This window comes from Salvelinus alpinus, chromosome 37 (genome assembly GCF_045679555.1).
Source record: "Salvelinus alpinus chromosome 37, SLU_Salpinus.1, whole genome shotgun sequence".
NCBI lineage: Eukaryota > Metazoa > Chordata > Actinopteri > Salmoniformes > Salmonidae > Salvelinus > Salvelinus alpinus.
This window is the reverse complement of record NC_092122.1, coordinates 17,510,874-17,531,993: the sequence shown is the minus strand read 5'-3', so window position 1 is coordinate 17,531,993 and position 21,120 is coordinate 17,510,874. Positions and strand designations below refer to the sequence as shown.

The following is a 21,120-nucleotide window of genomic DNA, read 5'->3' as shown; positions in this document are numbered from 1 at the left end:
CATGAGAAGCAGCACTGTGCCCGCCCCCGTGCCCTCACCCTCTCCCGCGCTCGCACCATGGCTCGTGCCCGCACCCACCCCGGGGGTAGGTCGTCTGGCCCCCTAACCACCACTATTCTTCCTCTTCCTGTCTCGTCCTGCCCTACAGGACCATACACACTGTCCCTAACACTGGAGACACTGGAGGGATACCTGGACACTGGAGAGGGGGACACAGAACTCAGAGTGACTAGGCAGTGTGATGCTAGGGAAACACACACTTCACTTCATTCCAACTCTAGGGGCTCTTCTAAAAAATTACCCACTTCATGACATCAAGTGTATTCTAGTTCAGTTGAATGTCAACTGTCTAACCAATATCACTCATGGGCTGCTGGGACAGATTCGTATAGTTGTGAATAAAAAGTGAATCAGGACAGATGCTCCAAAAAATAGACAGATCCTTATAGTTGTTGAATAAAAAGTGAATTAGTACAGATGCTCCAACAAATACAGACAGATCCTTATAGTTGTTGAATAAAAAGTGAATTAGTACAGATGCTCCAACAGATACAGACATATCCTTATAGTTGTGAATAAAAAGTGAATTAGTACAGATGCTCCAAAAAATAGACATATCCTTATAGTTGTTGAATAAAAAGTGAATTAGGAGAGATGCTCCAACACACACCTTTATTGGATTACTATGTTTCAATCATATTGAGGGAAGGTGTGTGTCTGTGTGCGTGTTTACAGTACTCTGTGTGTGTGTGACTGTGCTGCTCTTTTGTTTACCGTGCTGTGGTGAGGTGTGACAGTTGGCCAGGCCCTCCCGGTCTCTCTTGGCGGTCTTCAACATCTCCACGTTAGACTTGAACTCCTCCAGTAGACTCCTGGCCCAGCCCTCCCTGGCCTTAGTGGCCTCACTGTACTGCATCCAGTGGAGACAACTCTCACCTGGAGACAGAGAAACGAAGGGGAGAGGACAGAAAGCAAGAGACGAGGGAGAAACCGTTGTCTAAGTACCTACTCTTGTCACTAATAGAGGTGGTATACAGACAGAAAAAAAGACATGTTTTGTGGTGTTGAGAGATCAGAAAGATCACTATTACTCCCATCAGCTATGTGGCAGTTGAGGGAGGTTAGGTAGAAGTTGTGGTGGTGTTTACCTGCTCTGTGGGAGGGGTAGTAATGTTGGACGGAGGTTGGGTAGAGATTGTGGTGGTGTTTACCTGCTCTGTGGGAGGGGTAGTAATGTTGGACGGAGGTTGGGTAGAGATTGTGGTGGTGTTTACCTGCTCTGTGGGAGGGGTATTAATGTTGTAGGGTGGTTGTGTAGAGGATGTGGTGGCGTCTACCTGCTCTGTGGGAGGGGTAGTAATGTTGTAGGGTGGTTGTGTAGAGGATGTGGTGGCATCTACCTGCTCTGTGGGAGGGGTAGTAATGTTGTAGGGTGGTTGTGTAGAGGTTGTGGTGGCGTTTACCTGCTCTGTGGGAGGGGTAGTAGTCTAGGGTAATGTGACTGAAGGAGAGCTGCATGGCCCCACCGGTTATCCTCTTATTGATCACTGGAGAGAGGGTTGGGAGGGAAGGAGGGATGCATGGAGGGAGGGAAGGAGGCAGAAGTTAAGGTAACGCACAAAGGTCCAATGTGCGTCAGAGCCCAACTTGATGTGTAGGTATCAGACAGTCGGTCAAACATCTGTCTGAAGTTTGTGTGAGGTATGTGTGTGTTTTACATTTGTATGTGTGTATTAGCAGGTGTGTCTAAGTGCTATGTGTGTGTGTACACGTATCATACGTCTCTGTGTATGTACCTCTGTCCTTGGCGTGTATGTCGTCACAGATGTGCAGGTCAAGGTGTGTGATCTGCAAGTGGTGGGAGGTCTCACACACGTCGAAGGCAGTGAACAGATTTGCCATGGTGGCGCTCTGGTCAGCCGCTGTGCCTGACGACACCTGCTGGCTACGCACCTGCTGGGCTGAGGGGGGCGCCGACGACTCCTGGATACAGACCAGAGACCGTAAAAAATACAGACACAGATGCAGACACCAGCACAGAGACATATGGAGATGCAGACACACAAATAAAATTAAGTGAACATCAATTTTATTAGTGCATCCAACTAGTGTTGCTTGAGATAATGGCGCCGGAGGGGATTTTTATGGGCTCCTAACCAACTGTTCTATCTTGTGTGGGTTTTTTCACATCGTTTGTAACTTGTTTTGTACATAATGTTGCTGCTACCATCTCTTATGACCAAAAAGAGCTTCTGGACATTAGAACAGGGATTACTCACCTCGAAATGGACAAAAAAAAAATATATATATTTTAGGAGTCCGACACGAAGGATATACAGCTTCTCCGAGACCAGGCCCAAATCCCTGTCATTCGCATGAAGAACAGACAGAAATACAGGGCGTAATATATCTGTAATACCTACATGTTTCAAGCAGACCACCATAGTCCCTGTGCCCAAGGACACTAAGGTAACCTGCCTAAATGACTACCGCCTTGAAGCACTCACATCAGTAGCCATGAAGTGCTTTGAAAGGTTGGTCATGGCTTACAACAACAGCATCCCGGGAATGCCTAGACCCACTCCAATTCGCATACCGCCCCAACAGCTACACAGATGACGCAATCTCAATCGCACTCCACACTGCCCTTTCCCACCTGGACAAAAAGGACACCTATGTGAAAATGCTGTTCATTGACTACAGCTCAGCGTTCAACACCATAGTGCCCACAAAGCTCATCACTAAGCTAAGGACCCTGGGAATAAACACCTCTGGAACCTGGACTTTCTGACGGGCCGCCCTCAGGTGGTAAGGGTAGGCAACAACACATCTGCCATGCTGATCCTCAACACGGTGGCCCCTCAGGGGTGTGTGCTTAGTCCCCTCCTGTACTCCTTATTCACACATGACTGCGTGGCCAAGCACAACTCCAACGCCATCATTAAGTTTGCTGATGACAAGAGTGGTAGGTCTGATCACCGACAACGATGAGACGTCCTATAGGGAGGAGGTCAGAGACCTGACAGTGTGGTGCTTGACAACAACCTCTCCCTCAACGTGATCAAGACAAAGGAGAGGATCGTGGACTACAGGAAAAGGAGGGCCGAACACGCCCCCATACACATTGATGGGGCTGTAGTGGAGCGGGTCGAGAGTTTCAAGTTCCTTGGTGTCCGCATCACCAACAAACTACCATGGTCCAAACACACCAAGACAGTCGTGAAGAGGGCATGACAACACCTTTCCCCCCTCAGGAGACTGAAAAGATTTGGCATGGGTCCTTAGATCCTCAAAAAGTTCTACAGCTGCACCCTCAAGAGCATCCTGCCCAGTTGCATCACCACCTGGTATGGCAACTGCTTGGTCTCCGACAGTAAGGCACTACAGAGGGTAGTGCGTACGGCCCAATACATCACTGGGGCCAAGCTTCCTGACATCCAAGACACATATTTATTTATTAAATGTATTTTACCTTTATTTAACCAGATAAGCCAGTTGAGAACAAGTTCTCATTTACAACTGCGACCTGGCCAAGATAAAGCAAAGCAGTGCAACACAAACAACAGAGTTACACATGGAATAAACAAACATACAGTCAATAACACAATTGAAAAGTCTATACAGTGTGTGCAAATGAGGTAAGATAAGTGAGGTAAAGCAATAAATAGGCCATGGTGGCAAAATAATTACAATATAGCAATAAACACTGGAGTGATAGATGAGCAGAAGATGAATGTGCAAGTAGAGATACTGGGGTGCAAAGGAGCTAAAAAATAAAAAAAATAACAGTATGGGGATGAGGTAGTTGGATGGGCTAATTACAGATGGGCTATGTACAGGTGCAGTGATCTGTGAGCTGCTCTAACATCTGGTGCTTAAAGTTAGAGAGGGAGATATGAGTCTCCAGCTTCAGTGATTTCTGCAATTCGTTCCAGTCATTGGCAGCAGAGCACTGGAAAGAAAGGCGGCCAAAGGAGGAATTGGCTTTGGAGGTGACCAGTGAAATATACCTGCTGGAGCGCGTGCTACGAGTGGGTGCTGCTATGATGACCAGTGAGCTGAGATAAGGTGTGGCTTTACCTAGAAAATACTTACAGATGACCTGGAGCCAGTGGGTTTGGCGACAAATATGAAGCGATGGCCAGCCAACGAGAGCATACCGGTTGCAGTGGTGGGTAGCATATGGGGCTTTGGTGACAAATCGGATGGCACTGTGATAAACTGCATCCAATTTGTTGAGTAGAGTGTTGAAGGCTATTTTTAAAAGACATGGCCGAAGTCAACGATCGGTAGGATAGTCAGTTTTACGAGGGTATGTTTGGCAGCATGAGTGAAGGATGCTTTGTTGAGAAATAGGAAGCTGATTCTAGATTTAATTTTGGATTGGAGATGTTGTTGTCCACATATTCTAAGTCAGAACCGTCCAAAGTAGTGATGCTGGACGGGCGGGCAGCGATCGGTTAAAGAGCACGCATTTAGTTTTACTTGCAATTAAGAGCAGTTGGAGGCCACGGAAGGAGAGTTGTATGGCATTGAAGCTCGTCTGGAGGTTAGTTAACACAGTGTCCAAAGAAGGGCCAGAAGTATACAGAATGGTGTTGTCTGCGTCGAGGTGGATCAGAGAATCACCAGCAGCAAGAGCGACATCATTGATGTACACAGAGAAAAGAGTTGGCCCGAGGATTGAACCCTATGGCACCCCCATAGAGACTGCCAGAGGTCCGGACAACAGGCCCTCCGATTTGACACACTGAACTCTGTCTGAGAAGTAGTTGGTGAACCAGTCGAGGCAGTCATTAGAGAAACCAAGGCGGTTGAGTCTGCCGATAAGAATGTGGTGATTGACAGAGTCGAAAGCCTTGGCCAGGTCGATGAATACGGCTGCACAGTATTTTCTCTTATCGATGGCGGTTATATCGTTTAGGACCTTGAGCGTGGCTGAGGTGCACCCATGACCAGCTCGGAAACCAGATTGCATAGCAAAGAAGGTACGGTGGGATTCGAAATGGTCGGTGATCTGTTCGTTAACTTGGCTTTCAAAAGACCTTAGAAAGGCAGGGTAGGATAGATATTGGTCTATAACAGTTTGGGTCTAGAGTGTCTCCCCCTTCGAAGAGGGGGATGACCGCCGCAGCTTTCCAATCTTTGGGGATCTCAGACGATACGAAAGAGAGGTTTGAAAAGGATAGTAATAGGGGTTGCAACAATTGCAGCGGATAATTTTAGAACGAGAGGGTCCAGATTGTCTAGCCCAGCTGATTTGTGGGAGTCCAGATTTTGCAGCTCTTTCAGAACATCAGCTATCTGGATTTGGGTGAAGGAGAAATGGGGGAGGCTTGGGAAAGTTGCTCTGGGGGAGTGCAGGGCTGTTGACCGGGGTAGGGGTAGCCAGGTGGAAAGCATGGCCAGCTGTAGAAAAATGCTTACTGAAATGTTCAATTATCGTGGATTTATCAGTGGTGACAGTGTTTCCTAGCCTCAATAAGAGGTGCTCTTATTCTCCATGAACTTTAGTGTCCCAAAACTTTTTTCAGTTTGTGCTACAGGATGCAAATTTCAGCTTGAAAAAGCTAGACTTATCTTTCCTAACTGCCTGTGTATATTGGTTCTTAACTTCCCTGAAAAGTTGCATATCGCGAGGGCTATTCGATGCTAATGCAGTACCCCACTCGATGGTGTCAGAGGAAGGCCCCAAAAAATTGTCAAAGACTCCAGTCACCCAAGTCATGGACTGTTCTCTGCTACACGCACACATGCGGTACAGGAATGCCAAGTCTAGGTCCAAAAGGCTCCTAACAGCTTCTACCCCCAAGCCATAAGACTGCTAAACAATTAATAAAATGGCCACCTGGACTATTTACATTGACGACCCCTTAGTGTAAAAACAAACTCGACTAACCTGTACCCTCGCACCGGTACCACCTGTATACAGCCTCGGTATTGTTATTGTGTTACTAAATTAACAAAAGTTAAAAATAAAGTAAATATTTTAACAATTTTTTGAACAGCATTGTTGGTTAAGGGCTTGTAAGTAAGCATTTCACAATAAGGTCTACTACACCTGTCGTATTTGGCACAAACACAAATGTATAAGATTTTTATGAGCGAAGGAGTGTGCAGTGCTCATTCTCACCAGCAGATGGCATAGCCTGCCACATGTAGGTCAGAATGCTAAAAGCCCAGTTTGAACCAGCACATGAATAATGGAGCGCGAGAGCAGCGCAGCAGCGAGAGAGCAGCGCAGGGAGAGAGCAGCGCAGGGAGAGAGCAGCGCAGGGAGAGAGCAGCGCAGGGAGAGAGGCCATATGGCAGAGGGACCGCACAGAGAGAACCAAACATCCTTTCCTGGAGCACAAGGACTAATTACCAGACCATAACAGAGAGAGCGAGAGAGATGGGGGGGAAGAAAGCGGGAGGGAGAGAAGTGTAGACAGAAGGGCACATGACTGGTGCAAATCATTTCTCCACTGTAGGTCTGTCTGACAGAGGAGTGACTAAGCACATAGCTAGCTGCTTCAGTTAAGTGTGTCTGCCTATCTGTGTGTGTTTCCTAGCCTGTGTGCGCACACGTGTGTCTACCTGCCTACGTGAGTGAGCGTGTGTGTGTGTGTCCCTGCCTACGTGAGTGAGCGTGTGTGTGTGTGTCCCTGCCTACGTGCGCCTGCATACGTGTGTACCTGGTCCTCGGTGGCCATGCTCTTCCTCTGCTGAGCAGACTTGTCCATGGCCTCGCTGAGTGACTTGGCGTACTGGACCATGGCTTTGAGCTGGGAGTCAGTCAGCACCCACAGCAGGTCATCTAGGATCAGGATCAGCTTAGAGGCCACCACGTTACAGTCCTTGGACTGGAGATAAACACATTCTACATAGATTATTACATACAAAATACACACATTAATACTCATTATATATAGACCACACAGACACAAATACATGCTTTATACATACAGGATACAGACACACCACGTTTCAGTCCTTCATCTGAAGATACAAACATTACTTCCCGTGTTGAACCAAGACAATGTTAATTGAAAGGTGCATTCATCAATGGGAGATCTAATAAACGTCATCAGACTGGAGAAAACACACACACTCCATATCCATGCCTGAGTGAAAACACACACTCCATATCCATGCCTGAGTGAAAACACACACTCCATATCCATGCCTGAGTGAAAACACACACTCCATATCCATGCCTGAGTGAAAACACACACTCCATATCCATGCCTGAGTGAAAACACACACTCCATATCCATCAAACTGGAGAAAAAACACACACTCCATATCCATGCCTGACTGTCTGAAAACACACACACTCCATATCCATGCCTGACTGTCTGAAAACACACACTCCATATCCATGCCTGAGTGAAAACACACACTCCATATCCATGCCTGAGTGAAAACACACACTCCATATCCATCAAACTGGAGAAAAAACACACTCCATATCCATGCCTGACTGTCTGAAAACACACACACTCCATATCCATGCCTGACGGTCTGAAAACACACACACTCCATATCCATGCCTGACTGTCTGAAAACACACACACTCCATATCCATGACTGACTGACTGACTGACACACACTCCATATCCATGACTGACTGACTGACTGACTGAAAACACACACTCCATATCCATGACTGACTGAAAACACACACTCCATATCCATGACTGACTGACTGACTGACTGACAACACACACTCCATATCCATGACTGACTGAAAACACACACTCCATATCCATGCCTGACTGTCTGAAAACACACACTCCATATCCATGCCTGACGGTCTGAAAACACACACACCCCATATCCATGCCTGACTGTCTGAAAACACACACTCCATATCCATGACTGACTGTGACTGGATGAAAACACACACACACACTTTTATCTGTTCAAACACAGTGGCTGCAGAGCTTGCTGGTGTGTGAGATAAAGATCTGTTTACTGAAGCTGATTCTGCAGGCTGTTGGCCCACAGTGTTCTCTATTCTATTAGACCAAGGACTGTTCTGAGTGTGTGTGTGACTGCGCCGTGTGTGTGTGTGTGTGTGTGTGTGTGTCGTACCCGTCTCTTGAGGGCAACTGATCTTGGACTGGTTGGTGATGAGGCGGATGTGTGTGCGTGTGACCTACCAGTCTCTTCAGAGTGGCACTGATTTTGGGTCAGTGTGTATCAGTGTGTTGTGTGTGTGCGCTTCCGTGAGTGTGCGTCCTACTGGCCTCTTCAGAGTGACATCTAATCTTGGACTGGTTGGTGATGAGGTGTGTGTGTGTGTTGGCACCTAAGTGTGTGTCTGTATTTCCTTGCCCGCATGTCTGCATGTGTGTGGCGTATTGTACCCGTCTCTTCAGGGTGACTCTGATCTTGGACTGGTTGGTGATCAGGCGGATGGGGGCACTCAGCATCTCGTTCTGGGCACTCTGTATGGCGTCCGCCTCGATGCGGATCATCTGCCAGCTGATCTCCTTAAACGTCAGTATCTGAAGGGCACACAGGTAGCCATGGTTACACACACACACACATTGGGTTACCGTGGTTACATTCACTTCCATGCCATGTGTGTATGCAGTGCACCCACCTCTCCTCTGTGTGGGTCCTGTATCCGTGTGAAGCGGAGGTCTGACAGGCTCCAGCTGGTGTTGACGGAGTAGACCTGCAGCTGGCTCAACTCAAAGGAGGCGTTGAACGCCTTGGCACTGATCTTCACCACGATGGAGTTGATGGACAGAGAGATGCCCTCCACCACCTTCTCAGCAAAGCCATACTCACTGGGGGAGTGGGGGAAGAGGAGGAGGTAGGCAATTGAAGGCTGGATTTGGATGAACTGAATGCAGGTGTTTTTTAGTAAAGACAGACACCATACACTTACTCACTCATGCACACACACAACTACCCTCTGAAAGGGGGGGAGAAAGAGAGAAAGAGCACCAGCTCCCACCTTTGCCCAGAGGCCGTTGCTATGGGAGACGGGCCGTTGGGAGGGCGGGGCTCATCACAGGTGCTCATCTCCATTACCACCTTGTCCAGGGTCTGGGAGGCAGAGAGATGCAGACGATTACCACACACACAAACCAGGGCTCGACATTAACGGTTGTCTGCTTGCCCGTGCAAGTAAAAAAGAATTGCCGGACATGAACATGGATTAAGTTGGAATGGACAAGAAAATAAAAAAATATTTAGATTTTTGCACAATGAGGCTACTCCTACACAATGAGGCTATCAGAAGTGGATGAGTGTCATCCAGATGAATGTGTAGCACACTGGCCTCAATCTCTGCAGAGCACTTCAGAGGAGAATTATTGTAGGCCTTTATTGACAGGCGCGTGCGGTCTTTCAATCAGTCACGAGATGTTTTTGAGATCGAAGCGAACATACACGGGTGCACACATTTGTTGATATTTATTGCTAATTAATGATTTATTTGCCCAGTTATAGCTCATTTTTGGTCAGCAGGGTAGTATTTTACTTTGTGGGGAGTTAAGTGCCTTGCTCAAGGCCACAACGGCAGGAGATGGTGTATAATACATGGGATCAGAGAGCAGCAGCCTTCCATTGTCAATACCAGTGATAATAATGAAGGTTATTTTGGTTCCTTGCTTCATACAACATAATTCTCAGTCACCTAATTTTCCCATGTTGTTTCAGGCCTTTTTGGGGGGGGGGGGGGGGGGGCAGTGGCTAAAACAGTTGTAACGTGTCAGCAATAGGGGGAAGGAGGGCAGAACTTACCAGAGAGATGGGGTGGGTCTTCAGCTTGGTCCACGGGATCTGTCAATGAAGACAAGAAATTAGAGTCAGCCAGTCAAGCGCAGAATAGTGACAGTAATATTGGTTCAATATCATACACCTGCAATCTAGGTTGGCCCAACAACATCGGCACAGCCAAAATATGATCATATTTTCTTGTATTAAACCTATATGCTAAATACAGTCACATATTCCTTACAGATTTATCTGAAATGCATACGAATGCATCTATTCCTGAAATAAATTGAATCGCTGTGAATGTAAATCAGCTGAAATGAGAGAGCCAGGCTGAGAGAATGAATCAAGGAGACAGTCTAGAGAAGCAGTCAGAGTGCCAGCACATTCCACTCCTCCCCAAACTAGACTAATCCCTCTGAGCGGACCCTCTTAATCATGCCCGTGTCAAATCAAATAGCTTTTACGCCAAAGAGTAATCTGCAGATTAGGGCATTTTCATCTTCCCCCACAACGAGTGACTCCCCGTTAAAAGGCTATAAACACTGAAATAAACATTTGGATATGTGGCGCTAATTGAATTACCACACTAAAACTGTATTTGACTTCTTCAGTCATTGAACTGAAATGGTTTAGCAAAGAGCCTGCACCTGTAGGTGAGGTTGGAGCAGAGATTTAGACAAGGAAAGGAACAGGTTTTGGGTGCCTGAGTTGAGGGTTTGTGTGTGTCCGCTCTAATGAGGATGGACATGTGTATTGTAACAGAAGATGTTGTGTGCGACTGTATGCGTGTGGGTGTTGGCATCTAAATCAGACAGAGAGTGATCTCTAACACTTAGTCTATAGAAGAGGAGTTAAACTGCAGCTGGGGGACCCACACACACTCATTTTCTCTCTAGATCAGTGGGAGCTATTAGATATAGGTTCCGCCTGACCCAGGCCCAGTGGTCCTCCCGGCTAAATGGCCCAGGCCCAGTAGTCCTCCCGGCTAAATGGCCCAGGCCCACCCGGCTAAATGGCCCAGGCCCCCCCGGCTAAACGGCCCAGGCCCACCCGGCTAAATGGCCCAGGACTACCCGGCTAAATGGCCCAGGCCCACTGGTCCTCCCGGCTAAATGGCCAAGCCCACTATTTCACTGTTCCTATTGGCTAGATGACCAGAACTCTGTGACGCACTGGCCAAACTCCAAACTGAAACGTGGTGTGTCTGTATCCTGTATGTATAAAGCATGTATTTGTGTCTGTGTGGTCTATATATAAATGAGTCTTAATGTGTGTATTTTGTATGTAATAATCTATGTAGAATGTGTTTATCTCCAGTCCAAGGACTGTAACGTGGTTGCCTCTAAGCTGATCCTGATCCTAGATGACCTGCTGTGGGTGCTGACTGACTCCCAGCTCAAAGCCATGGTCCAGTACGCCAAGTCACTCAGCGAGGCCATGGACAAGTCTGCTCAGCAAAGGAAGAGCATGGCCACTGAGGACCAGGTACACAGACGCGCATGCAAGCACGCATTACCTCAATGATTGGGCTATTACGACTGCAGCATTGCACCAAGGACAATGCACAGTGAGTGTGACACTTCAATAAACCTAAGTTAGTGACTCAATGGGCCTCGTTTAGAAAAACAGAGAAACAGACAGAACTTAAGACAATTTCAGAAGACAAAACTTTATCCTTTCACAGTTTCAATGCTGGGCGGCTCCCCACTCCTTTTGTTAGAATATATTGCCTGCTATGTAAAAGGGAAGGACATGAGACAGAGATAAGATGAAGTCCTGAGACAGCAGAGATGAAATACGAGATAGAGAACCATTAGGGCAAAGAAAACAGAGGGGGTTTCAGAAGAGGAGGGAGGAGAGGCTATCACTAGGAAAAGGCTACAAAAAGACCCTCCCACAGTGACACAATGGATAGATATTGTAAAATAAATACACCACATGGAGCGTATGACCTTTGCTTTAAGAACTCAACAGGAGAGAGGTCAAGAATACTGGTAAAAATGGGTTTCGTACTTGAAAAGGGTCTAATTCAAAGATGTCAATGTAACGAATATGATGATATGATGATGAAAGTATGACGTGCACTGTAACTGCCAGATCTTTTTTGCTGTTCTTTTATTTTACTTTATTTGTACTTCCTTTGTGTTCCTACAATAAAAACAAAGTATTAAAAAAAGAAGAGGAAGGAGAAGGCTGGTAGTAGAGAACTGAGTAACAGAGTGTGTTGTTATTCTGCTCCAGTCACTATCTCCAGGGAGTGTCAGATGATGTGCGGATATATACATACACACAGTTCCTCTCAGTGCACTTCTATATCCACCGCTATCATTGCGATGGAGACAAGGGAGAATGAAAGAGAATGGGAGAGTGAGATTGCGGGTGAGAGAGGGGGGTGGGCAGGGGGAGAGAGATGAGAGATAGCAGACAGTAAAATTGAAATATGGACTAAAATGGTGGGGTCCATCTGAGGAGCGGGACAAAGGGCGAAAGCACTGCCCAGAGTGCAGGTGCGTGTGCGCATGTCTCCCTCTCTCTTACCCGGATGGCAGCCTTGTTGCAGCCCACTTTGTTGATGGCCAGCCAGGTGGGCAGGTCCAACATGCTCTGCAGAACCTCCTCATCCAGCTCCAGGTTGGTGAGCTGGCCCTCGCCCTTCAGTGTGCTCAGGTTGATCTTGTCTGGGGACAGGTTCTTAGCAAACCTGAAGGGGGAAGAGGAAGGGAGAGGAGAAAATGAGTATTGTTGTTATTCATTCAACATCAAGGAAAGAAGCCCTTAACATACATCATCATCATAACTACAAATACAAGACACCCTTGCTTTTGGGAGGGAGAGACTAAGCGAAAGATAGGAGAGAGAATTGCATTTAACCTGTCTTTATTGGCACAATTCATTAGAGTACAGTCCCCCTCTCTCCCTTACCACCAACGAGAAGAGAGAAAAATAAAGGCAGAGAGGGCAGACAAGAAAGAAAGAGAAGAGAGAGGGATAGTCTAGAAAAGACAAGGGAGCCAACCAAATCCCCCTGTTAAAAGTGGTGAGCAAACTTTTGGAAAAGATTTTTTGATCAATTAGTTATTTTACAGAAAACGAATTAACAACAGACTGTCTGCATACTTATTGGGAAGGGCACTCAACATGCTCGGCACTGACAAATGACTGATGATTGGCTGAAAGAAATTGATATTAAGAAGATAGTGGGAACTGTTTTGTTAGACTTCAGTACAGCTTTTGATGTCATTGATCATAACCTATTGCTGGAAAAAAAACATAGGTGTTATCGATTTGCATCATCTGCCTTATTATGGACTGAGAGTTACCTTTTTAATAAAACTCAGACGGTTTTCGTTAATGGAAGCCTATCTCATACAAATTCAGTTCAGTGTGGTGTACAGCAGGGCAGCCAGCTAGGGTCATTGTTTTCTGTTTTTACAAATGACCTTCCACTGACCATGAATAAGGCCTGTGTGTCTATGTACGATGACGACTCAACAGTATACACGTCGGCTACAACAGTAAAATAAATAACTGACACTCTTAACATTGATCTCCAGTCAGTTTTAGAATGGGTAACTAGCAATAGGCTGGTGCTCAGTATCAAAACTAAACGCATAATTTTTGGGAGAAATTACTCTCTCAACGCTAAACCTTGTTTAAATCTATTATTGAATAATGTGGCTATTGAGCAAGTTGAGACTAAACTGCTGGGTGTAACCCTAAATAGCAAGCGTTCATGGTCGAACCATATAGACTCAATGGTTGCTAAAATGGGAAGAGGTCAGTCCCGACAGATCCTACGGGCCCTAGTTTTGTTGCACCTTGACTACTGCCCAGCTGTGTGTTCATGTGTGGCAAAGAAGGACATAGGTAAATTGCAGTTGATTCAGACCAAAGCAGCACGTATCACACTTAGATGTACACGGAGGGTGAATGTCAGTAACATGCACGTCAATCTCTCCTGCCTCAAAGTTGAGGATAGATTGACTGCATCAGTATTGGTCTTTGTGCGAGGTATTGATGTGTTGATGGTACCGAACTGTCTGTTCATGCAGTTGTCACACAGTTCAGACACTCATCGGTACAACACAAGACATGCAATCGGAGGTCTCTTCACAGTCCCCAGGTCCAGAACAGAGGCTGGGAAATGCAGTGTTAAATAGTCATGACTAGGTGGAACTCTGCCACCCCAGGTAACTCAAGCTAGGATTAAAAACAGATTTTAAAAAACAGATAAAAAGAACACCTTACTGCACAAAGGGGCCTGTGGAGAGACAACCATGTTTTATATACATCTTGTATTGTAATTTGCACTGTACTATGTATTAGACCTAGATATTGTGTATATACTGATATGTAGGCTAGGTGGGATGTTTTAAATGTATGTATTTCAGTCCTTGACTAATAATGTTCTGTACTAGGTCATGTTTCATGTGGACCCCAGGAAGAGTAGCTGATGCTTTTTCAGCAGCTAATGGGGATCCTAATAAATACCAGTACCCAGAGGAGAGGCCAGAGAGTAAAACAGAGAGATGAGGTAGGCCTATAGGCCTGTTATGGAACATTATAGAGTTCTGCTGAAAGTCAAATTACAGACTTGGAAAAGAGGGAGACAGTGACATGTCTGCTGCCTCGTAAAACCGTACTCACAGGTGTGTGTGAACTTTGGGGTCACACTGTCTCAACTGTAAGGGTTTCCCAACTTGTATCTTTCATCAAAGGTTGCACAGCCAATGAGTGTGTGTGTGTGTCTGAACCTATTATTATTTGACCATGCTGGTCATTTATGAACATTTGAACATCTTGGCCATGTTCTGTTATAATCTCCACCAGGCACAGCCAGAAGAGGACTGGCCACCCATCATAGCCTGGTTCCTCTCTAGGTTTCTTCCTAGGTTTTGGCCTTTCTAGGGAGTTTTTCCTAGCCACCGTGCTTCTACACCTGCATTACTTGCTGTTTGGGGTTTTAGGCTGGGTTTCTGTACAGCACTTTGATATATCAGCTGATGTAAGAAGGGCTATATAAATACAATTGATTTGATTTGTGTCCTGGGTGCGCATGGGCGGGTTTCATCGCTAGGCCCCGCTCAAAGCTCCAACACACACTGTGCCCAAGACCTTGTGCCATAGTCCCTAGACTCCCTAACACAGTTTGTGGTTAGTAGTTAGCCAAACACCCACATACCAGGCAAAAGGTCATTGTCCTAATTACTGTTTACAGATAAAGAATTCCCAGTAACTCACCGCCGGATTTAATCAATCCACATTACACACAACAACCTGTGTGTGTTTGTACACCACAAGTGTGTGTGTGTCCATATACAGCCTGTTTGACTACGTTAACTCTCATTTTATCGATCTACATTACACCACAACCTAAGCAGACGACACACTGTCAACACACACACAAATGTTAATGAAGCAGACTGCCACGGTTTGACTGCTATAATCTTGTTAGCTACCTGGTTGGCAGGCAGCTAATCTGACACAGATAGATAGAAGCACCATGCTCTTAAATAGAACCAGATCTAAAAGCTCCCAACTGTGCTGCAACATTCAGCCAACATTTAAATAACATCCTTTAACCAATATTTTAATAACCGCTAGACAGATTCACAACTCTGATACAACCGATGGCCTGGTAACTTATATAGCATGATTCATTTGGCCCACATCACAATCCATAGGCTATACCATATTGAAGACAATAAGATGAAGTAACCCTTACACACTGATCAGAGGTCAGTTTTCACTCTTCATCCAACTGTTGAGGTTAGGATTGGGGAGGGTAAGCTGATCCTAGATCTGTGCTTTGGGTCAGGAACTCCCTTTCTAGTAAATTATTCATCCAGTCAAGACTCTCAGCACAGCGTGAGGAGCAGAGGGGCAATGTGAACGGTCCACACACACAGAGAGAGAACGAGCTCTGGTACAGTGAACTCTTATACTTTGGTCAGTTGTGTTGCTGACTGTGGCCATAAGGAAGTAGCAAGATCTGATCAGTTTCTCTGGCCTATCGCACGCACGCCCACACAGAATGACTGGAAACAGCTCATTAAACTTCCCCTGTACCTACCTCATTCCTGATCAAGCTTTTGTTTAGGTAGTTCCCTTATATGGGCTAACCTTTCTAGATCTTATATGGGCTAACCTTTCTAGGAGATCTTTTTAAAATGTGGGCTACCTTTCTGCCGACTGGGTTTTAGATGTTCCATGACTAAATTGGGTGCTGATCTTTGTTGGCTGTTTTGTTCAGTCTCAAATGGGACAAAACATTATTTAAAAAACAGTAGAAATACCCTAAAACATTGTTTGAATCTTCCCTAGAGTAGAGGTATTAAATAAATGATTTTACAACCGAAGTTGAAGGAGACTAACTGGATTGAGGTGGATGATTAGGTGGCTGAGGTATTAGGTGAGGCCAGGTTAAATTAAGCCAAGGCACCAGGGTTAACACCCATACTCCTCATTTATATTAGCATGATTCACCCACTCTTCACCATCATAGCTGGTGTTGGTGTGTGTCTGTATTTGTATTACACACACAACTTTTGGCCATGGTCTCCAACAGGTTTTGTAATTGGGGCCTGTAAGGCTAACCTTCTCCCTGCCTCCATCAGAGCCATAAATATTACATTGCTCCGGGGCCCTGTGTGTGCGCCATTCGGTTGGCCACACGGTTCGTTGCTGATGTGTGTATTGTCGTCGGACCCACAGGAGATCCCCCACCTTTGACTGACTCAATCTAAACAAGGGATGACAAGGTCACTTTGTCTGAAGCAACCTTCCTCAGGATACACAGACACACGTGTGGGTTATTCTTTGAGGGATAAACCAGTCGCCTGGCAGAACTTATTCAATTCAGTAGTCTCTGCAAAGATAGAAAGTGTGTGTGCGCGCGTGTGCGTCCATTCTTCAGATTAAATTAGAAAATCACCTTGATTAGATGAACCTATGATCTAACTGCAGATCTGTTTCTGTTCTCACAACTCACTGGAAATAAACCAATGAAACCTGCCCTGGTGCTGGAGTAATGGCCTTTATTTTATTAGGCCCAAGTACAACGCTTGTTTCCAATCTGACAACACGGTCTTCATTGAGTTGGCGTGTGTGCTCCTAACAATGTCTTTATTCTATTAAACATGTGTCCATTATCACAACACTGCCTTCTGTTAGTGTTTTCCTATTGTTTCAGAGTCTATTCTATGAAGTGAACTAGTATAGTGGAGCATCCATTTTGAAAACACTGTCTTAAGTCTTCTAGTTAATGTCCTTATATCATGTGTTCCAATTGGTTTCTTCTTCACTATCAAGTACACTATTTTCTATGAGTTATTGTGTAGAAAATAGGCCTTGTTTCTTTATTGCAAATAACACCAAAGTATTTAAGCTAGTAATGTAGACCTAACTCCACAAAGGCTGTGTGTTAAACAGTTTCCCTTCGAGATGCAACTCATTCCATTGGTCACTTTTGTTTCCTGTGTTGCTTTTGACTGAGCCAGCAAATCTGGTTAGCACAAGCAGGTTTGAATGAATAAGGAAATAACTGAATTCCAAAACTTCAGCACCTTTTTCCCAAAGCATGTTCCTCAGTCATTTTTGGAATATTCTTAGATTAAAACATCAGACTCTTCCTAGCCAGCCCCTTTCCCTCTCAGTCTTCTCTCTCTGACCCTGTGGTTATTATTTTGTATTTAGCGGCTGTGTGTCACGGTGTGTGTGTAGGTATCCCTCCATCTATCATCCGCCCATCAGTCCTGTCACATTCCTGCACGCATCATCAAGCCGTGCCACAGACACCACTAGTTGAATCAAATGTGTTAGTGCTGGCCTAGAACAAAAATGTTCACCAACAGTTAACAGGTCCCCTAGGAATGAAATGTTGAGGAGTAACACTGACATAGCCTGCCAGACAGAGGAGAAGATAAGATGTAGAGAGAGAAAGAGATGGACAGATACATAGAGAAAAAGACAGACAGGGGGCTGGAGCTGAGCATGTGACTGAAGCAACGTTGACACCTGATCACAGTGAGCCTCAGTAGAATGAATATTTAACACAGCACAGGGCTCCCAGACGCACTCAATACTGACTGGACCACACACACAGGCCCAACATCGCTATGTGTGTGTTTTCTTTAAGGTCACATCAGTGTGTGTGTGCGCGTGTTGTTTATGCGTGCACGTTTAAGAGTCTCTGCGTGTGTGTGTAACCCCAGACCCTGCTGTGTCTGGCCCTGGTCCAGGGCCATGTCGATACCTGAGCCTATTGGTTTAATGGGGAGAGGGACATCTTTATCAACTCACCCTTGGGACCACCTGAGAGCAGCACACTGTTGGTGGAAACACCTCACACCACCATCGTTGCAGATAGAAACACTCCTAGTATAGCGCGGACATGATGTTATCCTAGTCTACATGACAGAGAAGCATGGCTGTTCTACATTATACATTTCTATCTGAACATTGATATGTTGCACCTCATTGAGTGGAACCCTGGTGAATATGCCCCAAGCATTGACTTTGCTTGACATCACTATAATGAGCAGTGGGTTTGGCTTCTTCCAAGCAGGTCTGCTTCGAATGCACGACCAATCACGTAACGACCCTAGGAACTGATAATGACATAATTCCCCCGGTCCTGCTGACGCTAACAGTAATGTGCGCACACACACAATCCAATGTTGTAGGACACTAAAGCTTTGTTCACATTGCCAGTTTGAAGTGATTCAGATCCTATTTTGTTGAATATCCAATTCAAATCTGTTCTTTTTCCTGCAGTCTGAATAGCTAAAAGCACATGAAATTGGTTATTTCAGGCCACATTTCAAACCACCTTCATAGGCGGTTTGAAATCCGATACAAATCTGATTCCTGGCCATGCGACTTGTGTCTGAATGGTCAAATCCAATTTATTTGCCTTCAAGTGGTTTTCAGACTTAGTAGCTATCTAGGAACAAGATATGCCTAATATGTTGACAGTAAAAAAAAAGTGGTAGCTAACTAGCTTGTTAATTGTTTACAAACAAATGAGTGAATGTGCTAGAAAGCCAAACAGCTACTGTTACCTAGCTAGCTAGTTGACTGCTGTGGCTAGCAAAAATGACTAATTTTTCAAGTTGGATCATCTTTACCTTGAGACTATAAAAATAAAAGCGTTCTTCCACTAGGATTTTAAACATTCAAATCAACTGGGACACATCCATGGCAGGCATTGTTGTCACTTTAGCTTGATACATAACTTCTAACTGATAGGAAGCACGAGCACCACCACCAATCCGTCTACACCACTGCACAGACCCGTCTTTACTATGAATATTAGCTTACCCATGTAAGCAAATGTCTGAACACACACATCGGATTTGGTAATTTTTAACTTGCTATTTAGACAGTCAGTATTCCAAAACGGATTTGAAAAACAAAACTGACTTGAGCATTAAGGCCTACAGAAATGACAGTCATGGGCTGTGTATGTAAAACTTGGCTGTGGCCATTGTTTGTGGGACCATGAAGGGCACAGCAACCATTAGCCATCAAAGCCTCTGCCTTGCCGCAAAAATAGCAAGGGCTACACTGGTAATACTGAAAGTCAAGGGCTTTTGTTCACAATGCATTGCTGGCAGGAAGCAATGCATTAAAAAGCCCAATGCACTTTCCTCTTTCTAAAGCTACAACACTTGTTTAACTGCATTGTGTGTGACTATAACAAAGCTTACTGTTCTAGGTCAATCCAAAACAGTTTGCAAGTCATTCATTCTTATCCAGCCGGTAACATGGGAGGTTCAACCTACATCTAAAAGGTACAAGGTTTTATCTAAGCTTTTATTTTTTTATAGACGTCATTATGTGTTGTTTAAAGCCATTTTTCTAGGAGCTACAGGTGTAAGGACGTGAATGCTCTTGGATCATTATTAGTCAGTTGTAGGTAGGTTCAACTGAATGTGATGGGCAATTTATGTTATTACGGAGAAGTTCTCCATTTAGAATACAATGGGTAAGGATTTCAATGAACTTCCCTCGAGGCACCAACCTGGAACAATAAATAATGCATGTGCCTAGCTGAAAGCTGTCGATAACAATGGGTAGGACAACTGATGACTGTGTTGCAAACATAGGGACTATATTGTGTAGACTCAGTCTCAGGTGTAGTCTTTTCTCTCCATGACCCGTGAAAAATATTTCACACTTCACTAGCTGATTAAATGTGTCTATTGATCCTTTATCAAATACTTGTGAGAGGAAAAGGTGGCACAAAACTTTGCCTACTACAACAACCAAGGCCTCTATCTTCCCTGCTCAGTGTCCATGGTACTGGCAAATAAACAAGGCATGTGTGTATGAAGTGTACAGGTGCTTAGTCATCTCTATGCTGTGGAAGGTGCATTATTATCCCAAGCTGCTAATGCAAGCAAGAGCGGACGGACATACATACACCCCCGGTGCAAGTAAATACAGTAGAGCAGGGGTGTATGTACAAAAACCTGCAGACACTCACCCTGCCGTTGAATGAGTTTGGCAAATGTGCAATAGAGCAGAGTTCCCCAATCTCGGTCCTGGGGCCTCTCCGGGTGCACATTTTGTTTTTTGCCCTAGCACTACACTGCTGATTCAAATAATCAACTTATCATCAAGCATTGATTAGTACCAAGTTTGGGAAACCCTGCAGTAGAGCGTAAAGTTGGGTGTATTCCACTCAGAATGGCTCCCGAGTGGCGTCACTACAGACACCCTGGTTCGAATCCAGGCTGTATCACAACCGGCCGTGATTAGGAGTCCCATAGGGCTGCGCACAATTGGTAACGCGTCGTGCTGGTGTAGGCTGTCATTGTAAATAAGAATTTGTTCTAAACTGACTTTCCTAGTTAAATAAAGGTTAATTTGTTTTAAATAATAATTAAAATGGCCCAAAAGGACTTAACTTTCCCCGATGTGGCAAACTGGTCTCAGAGTATTTCGTATTATTCTGTACGGAAACCCGAGACACTACATTTAGTATGATATGTAACCATACCAAAATGTAACATAAGACAGATGGTTACTTAAGGCAAAAACTAAAACGTGGGGTGGTTGGTTGGTCCGGATGGGCGTATAGCGTGAACGTGTAGCAACTCAAAAGGTTGCGAGTTTGAAAATCATCATGGACAACTTTTGCTTTTTACCAACTTTAACTACTAACTACTTTTTAGCTACTTTGCAACTACTAAGCGTGTTAGATAACCTTCCCCTAATCCCTAGCCTAGTTAAAGTTAGCGAGCTAGTCACCTAGCTAGAATGTGTAACATATCATACGTTTTGCAAATTCGTAATATATTGTGTTTTGGGAATACACAACATACGAAATGGGTGATGGACATCCAAAAAGTAATACATACCATACGAAACGTAACATAACGTTACTAAATGAAC

The 21,120-nt window shown here is 45.0% G+C and overlaps 1 protein-coding gene across 4 annotated transcripts in view; it reads right to left on the bottom strand.

The window, feature by feature from the left end:
* Positions 1–21,120, bottom strand: part of LOC139566038 (bridge-like lipid transfer protein family member 3B) — a 48,619-nt gene that overhangs the window by 26,431 nt on the left and 1,068 nt on the right. For all 4 annotated transcript variants that reach the window (XM_071386875.1, XM_071386876.1, XM_071386877.1 and 1 more), the window contains exons 2-10: positions 12,259–12,421; positions 9,745–9,783; positions 8,954–9,045; positions 8,594–8,783; positions 8,355–8,495; positions 6,678–6,845; positions 1,797–1,983; positions 1,464–1,547; positions 775–936 (exon numbers count right to left, since the gene is read on the bottom strand). In XM_071386875.1, the coding sequence (XP_071242976.1) occupies positions 775–936; positions 1,464–1,547; positions 1,797–1,983; positions 6,678–6,845; positions 8,355–8,495; positions 8,594–8,783; positions 8,954–9,045; positions 9,745–9,783; positions 12,259–12,421 (1,226 nt within the window). The remainder of the gene's footprint in view (positions 1–774; positions 937–1,463; positions 1,548–1,796; positions 1,984–6,677; positions 6,846–8,354; positions 8,496–8,593; positions 8,784–8,953; positions 9,046–9,744; positions 9,784–12,258; positions 12,422–21,120) is intronic.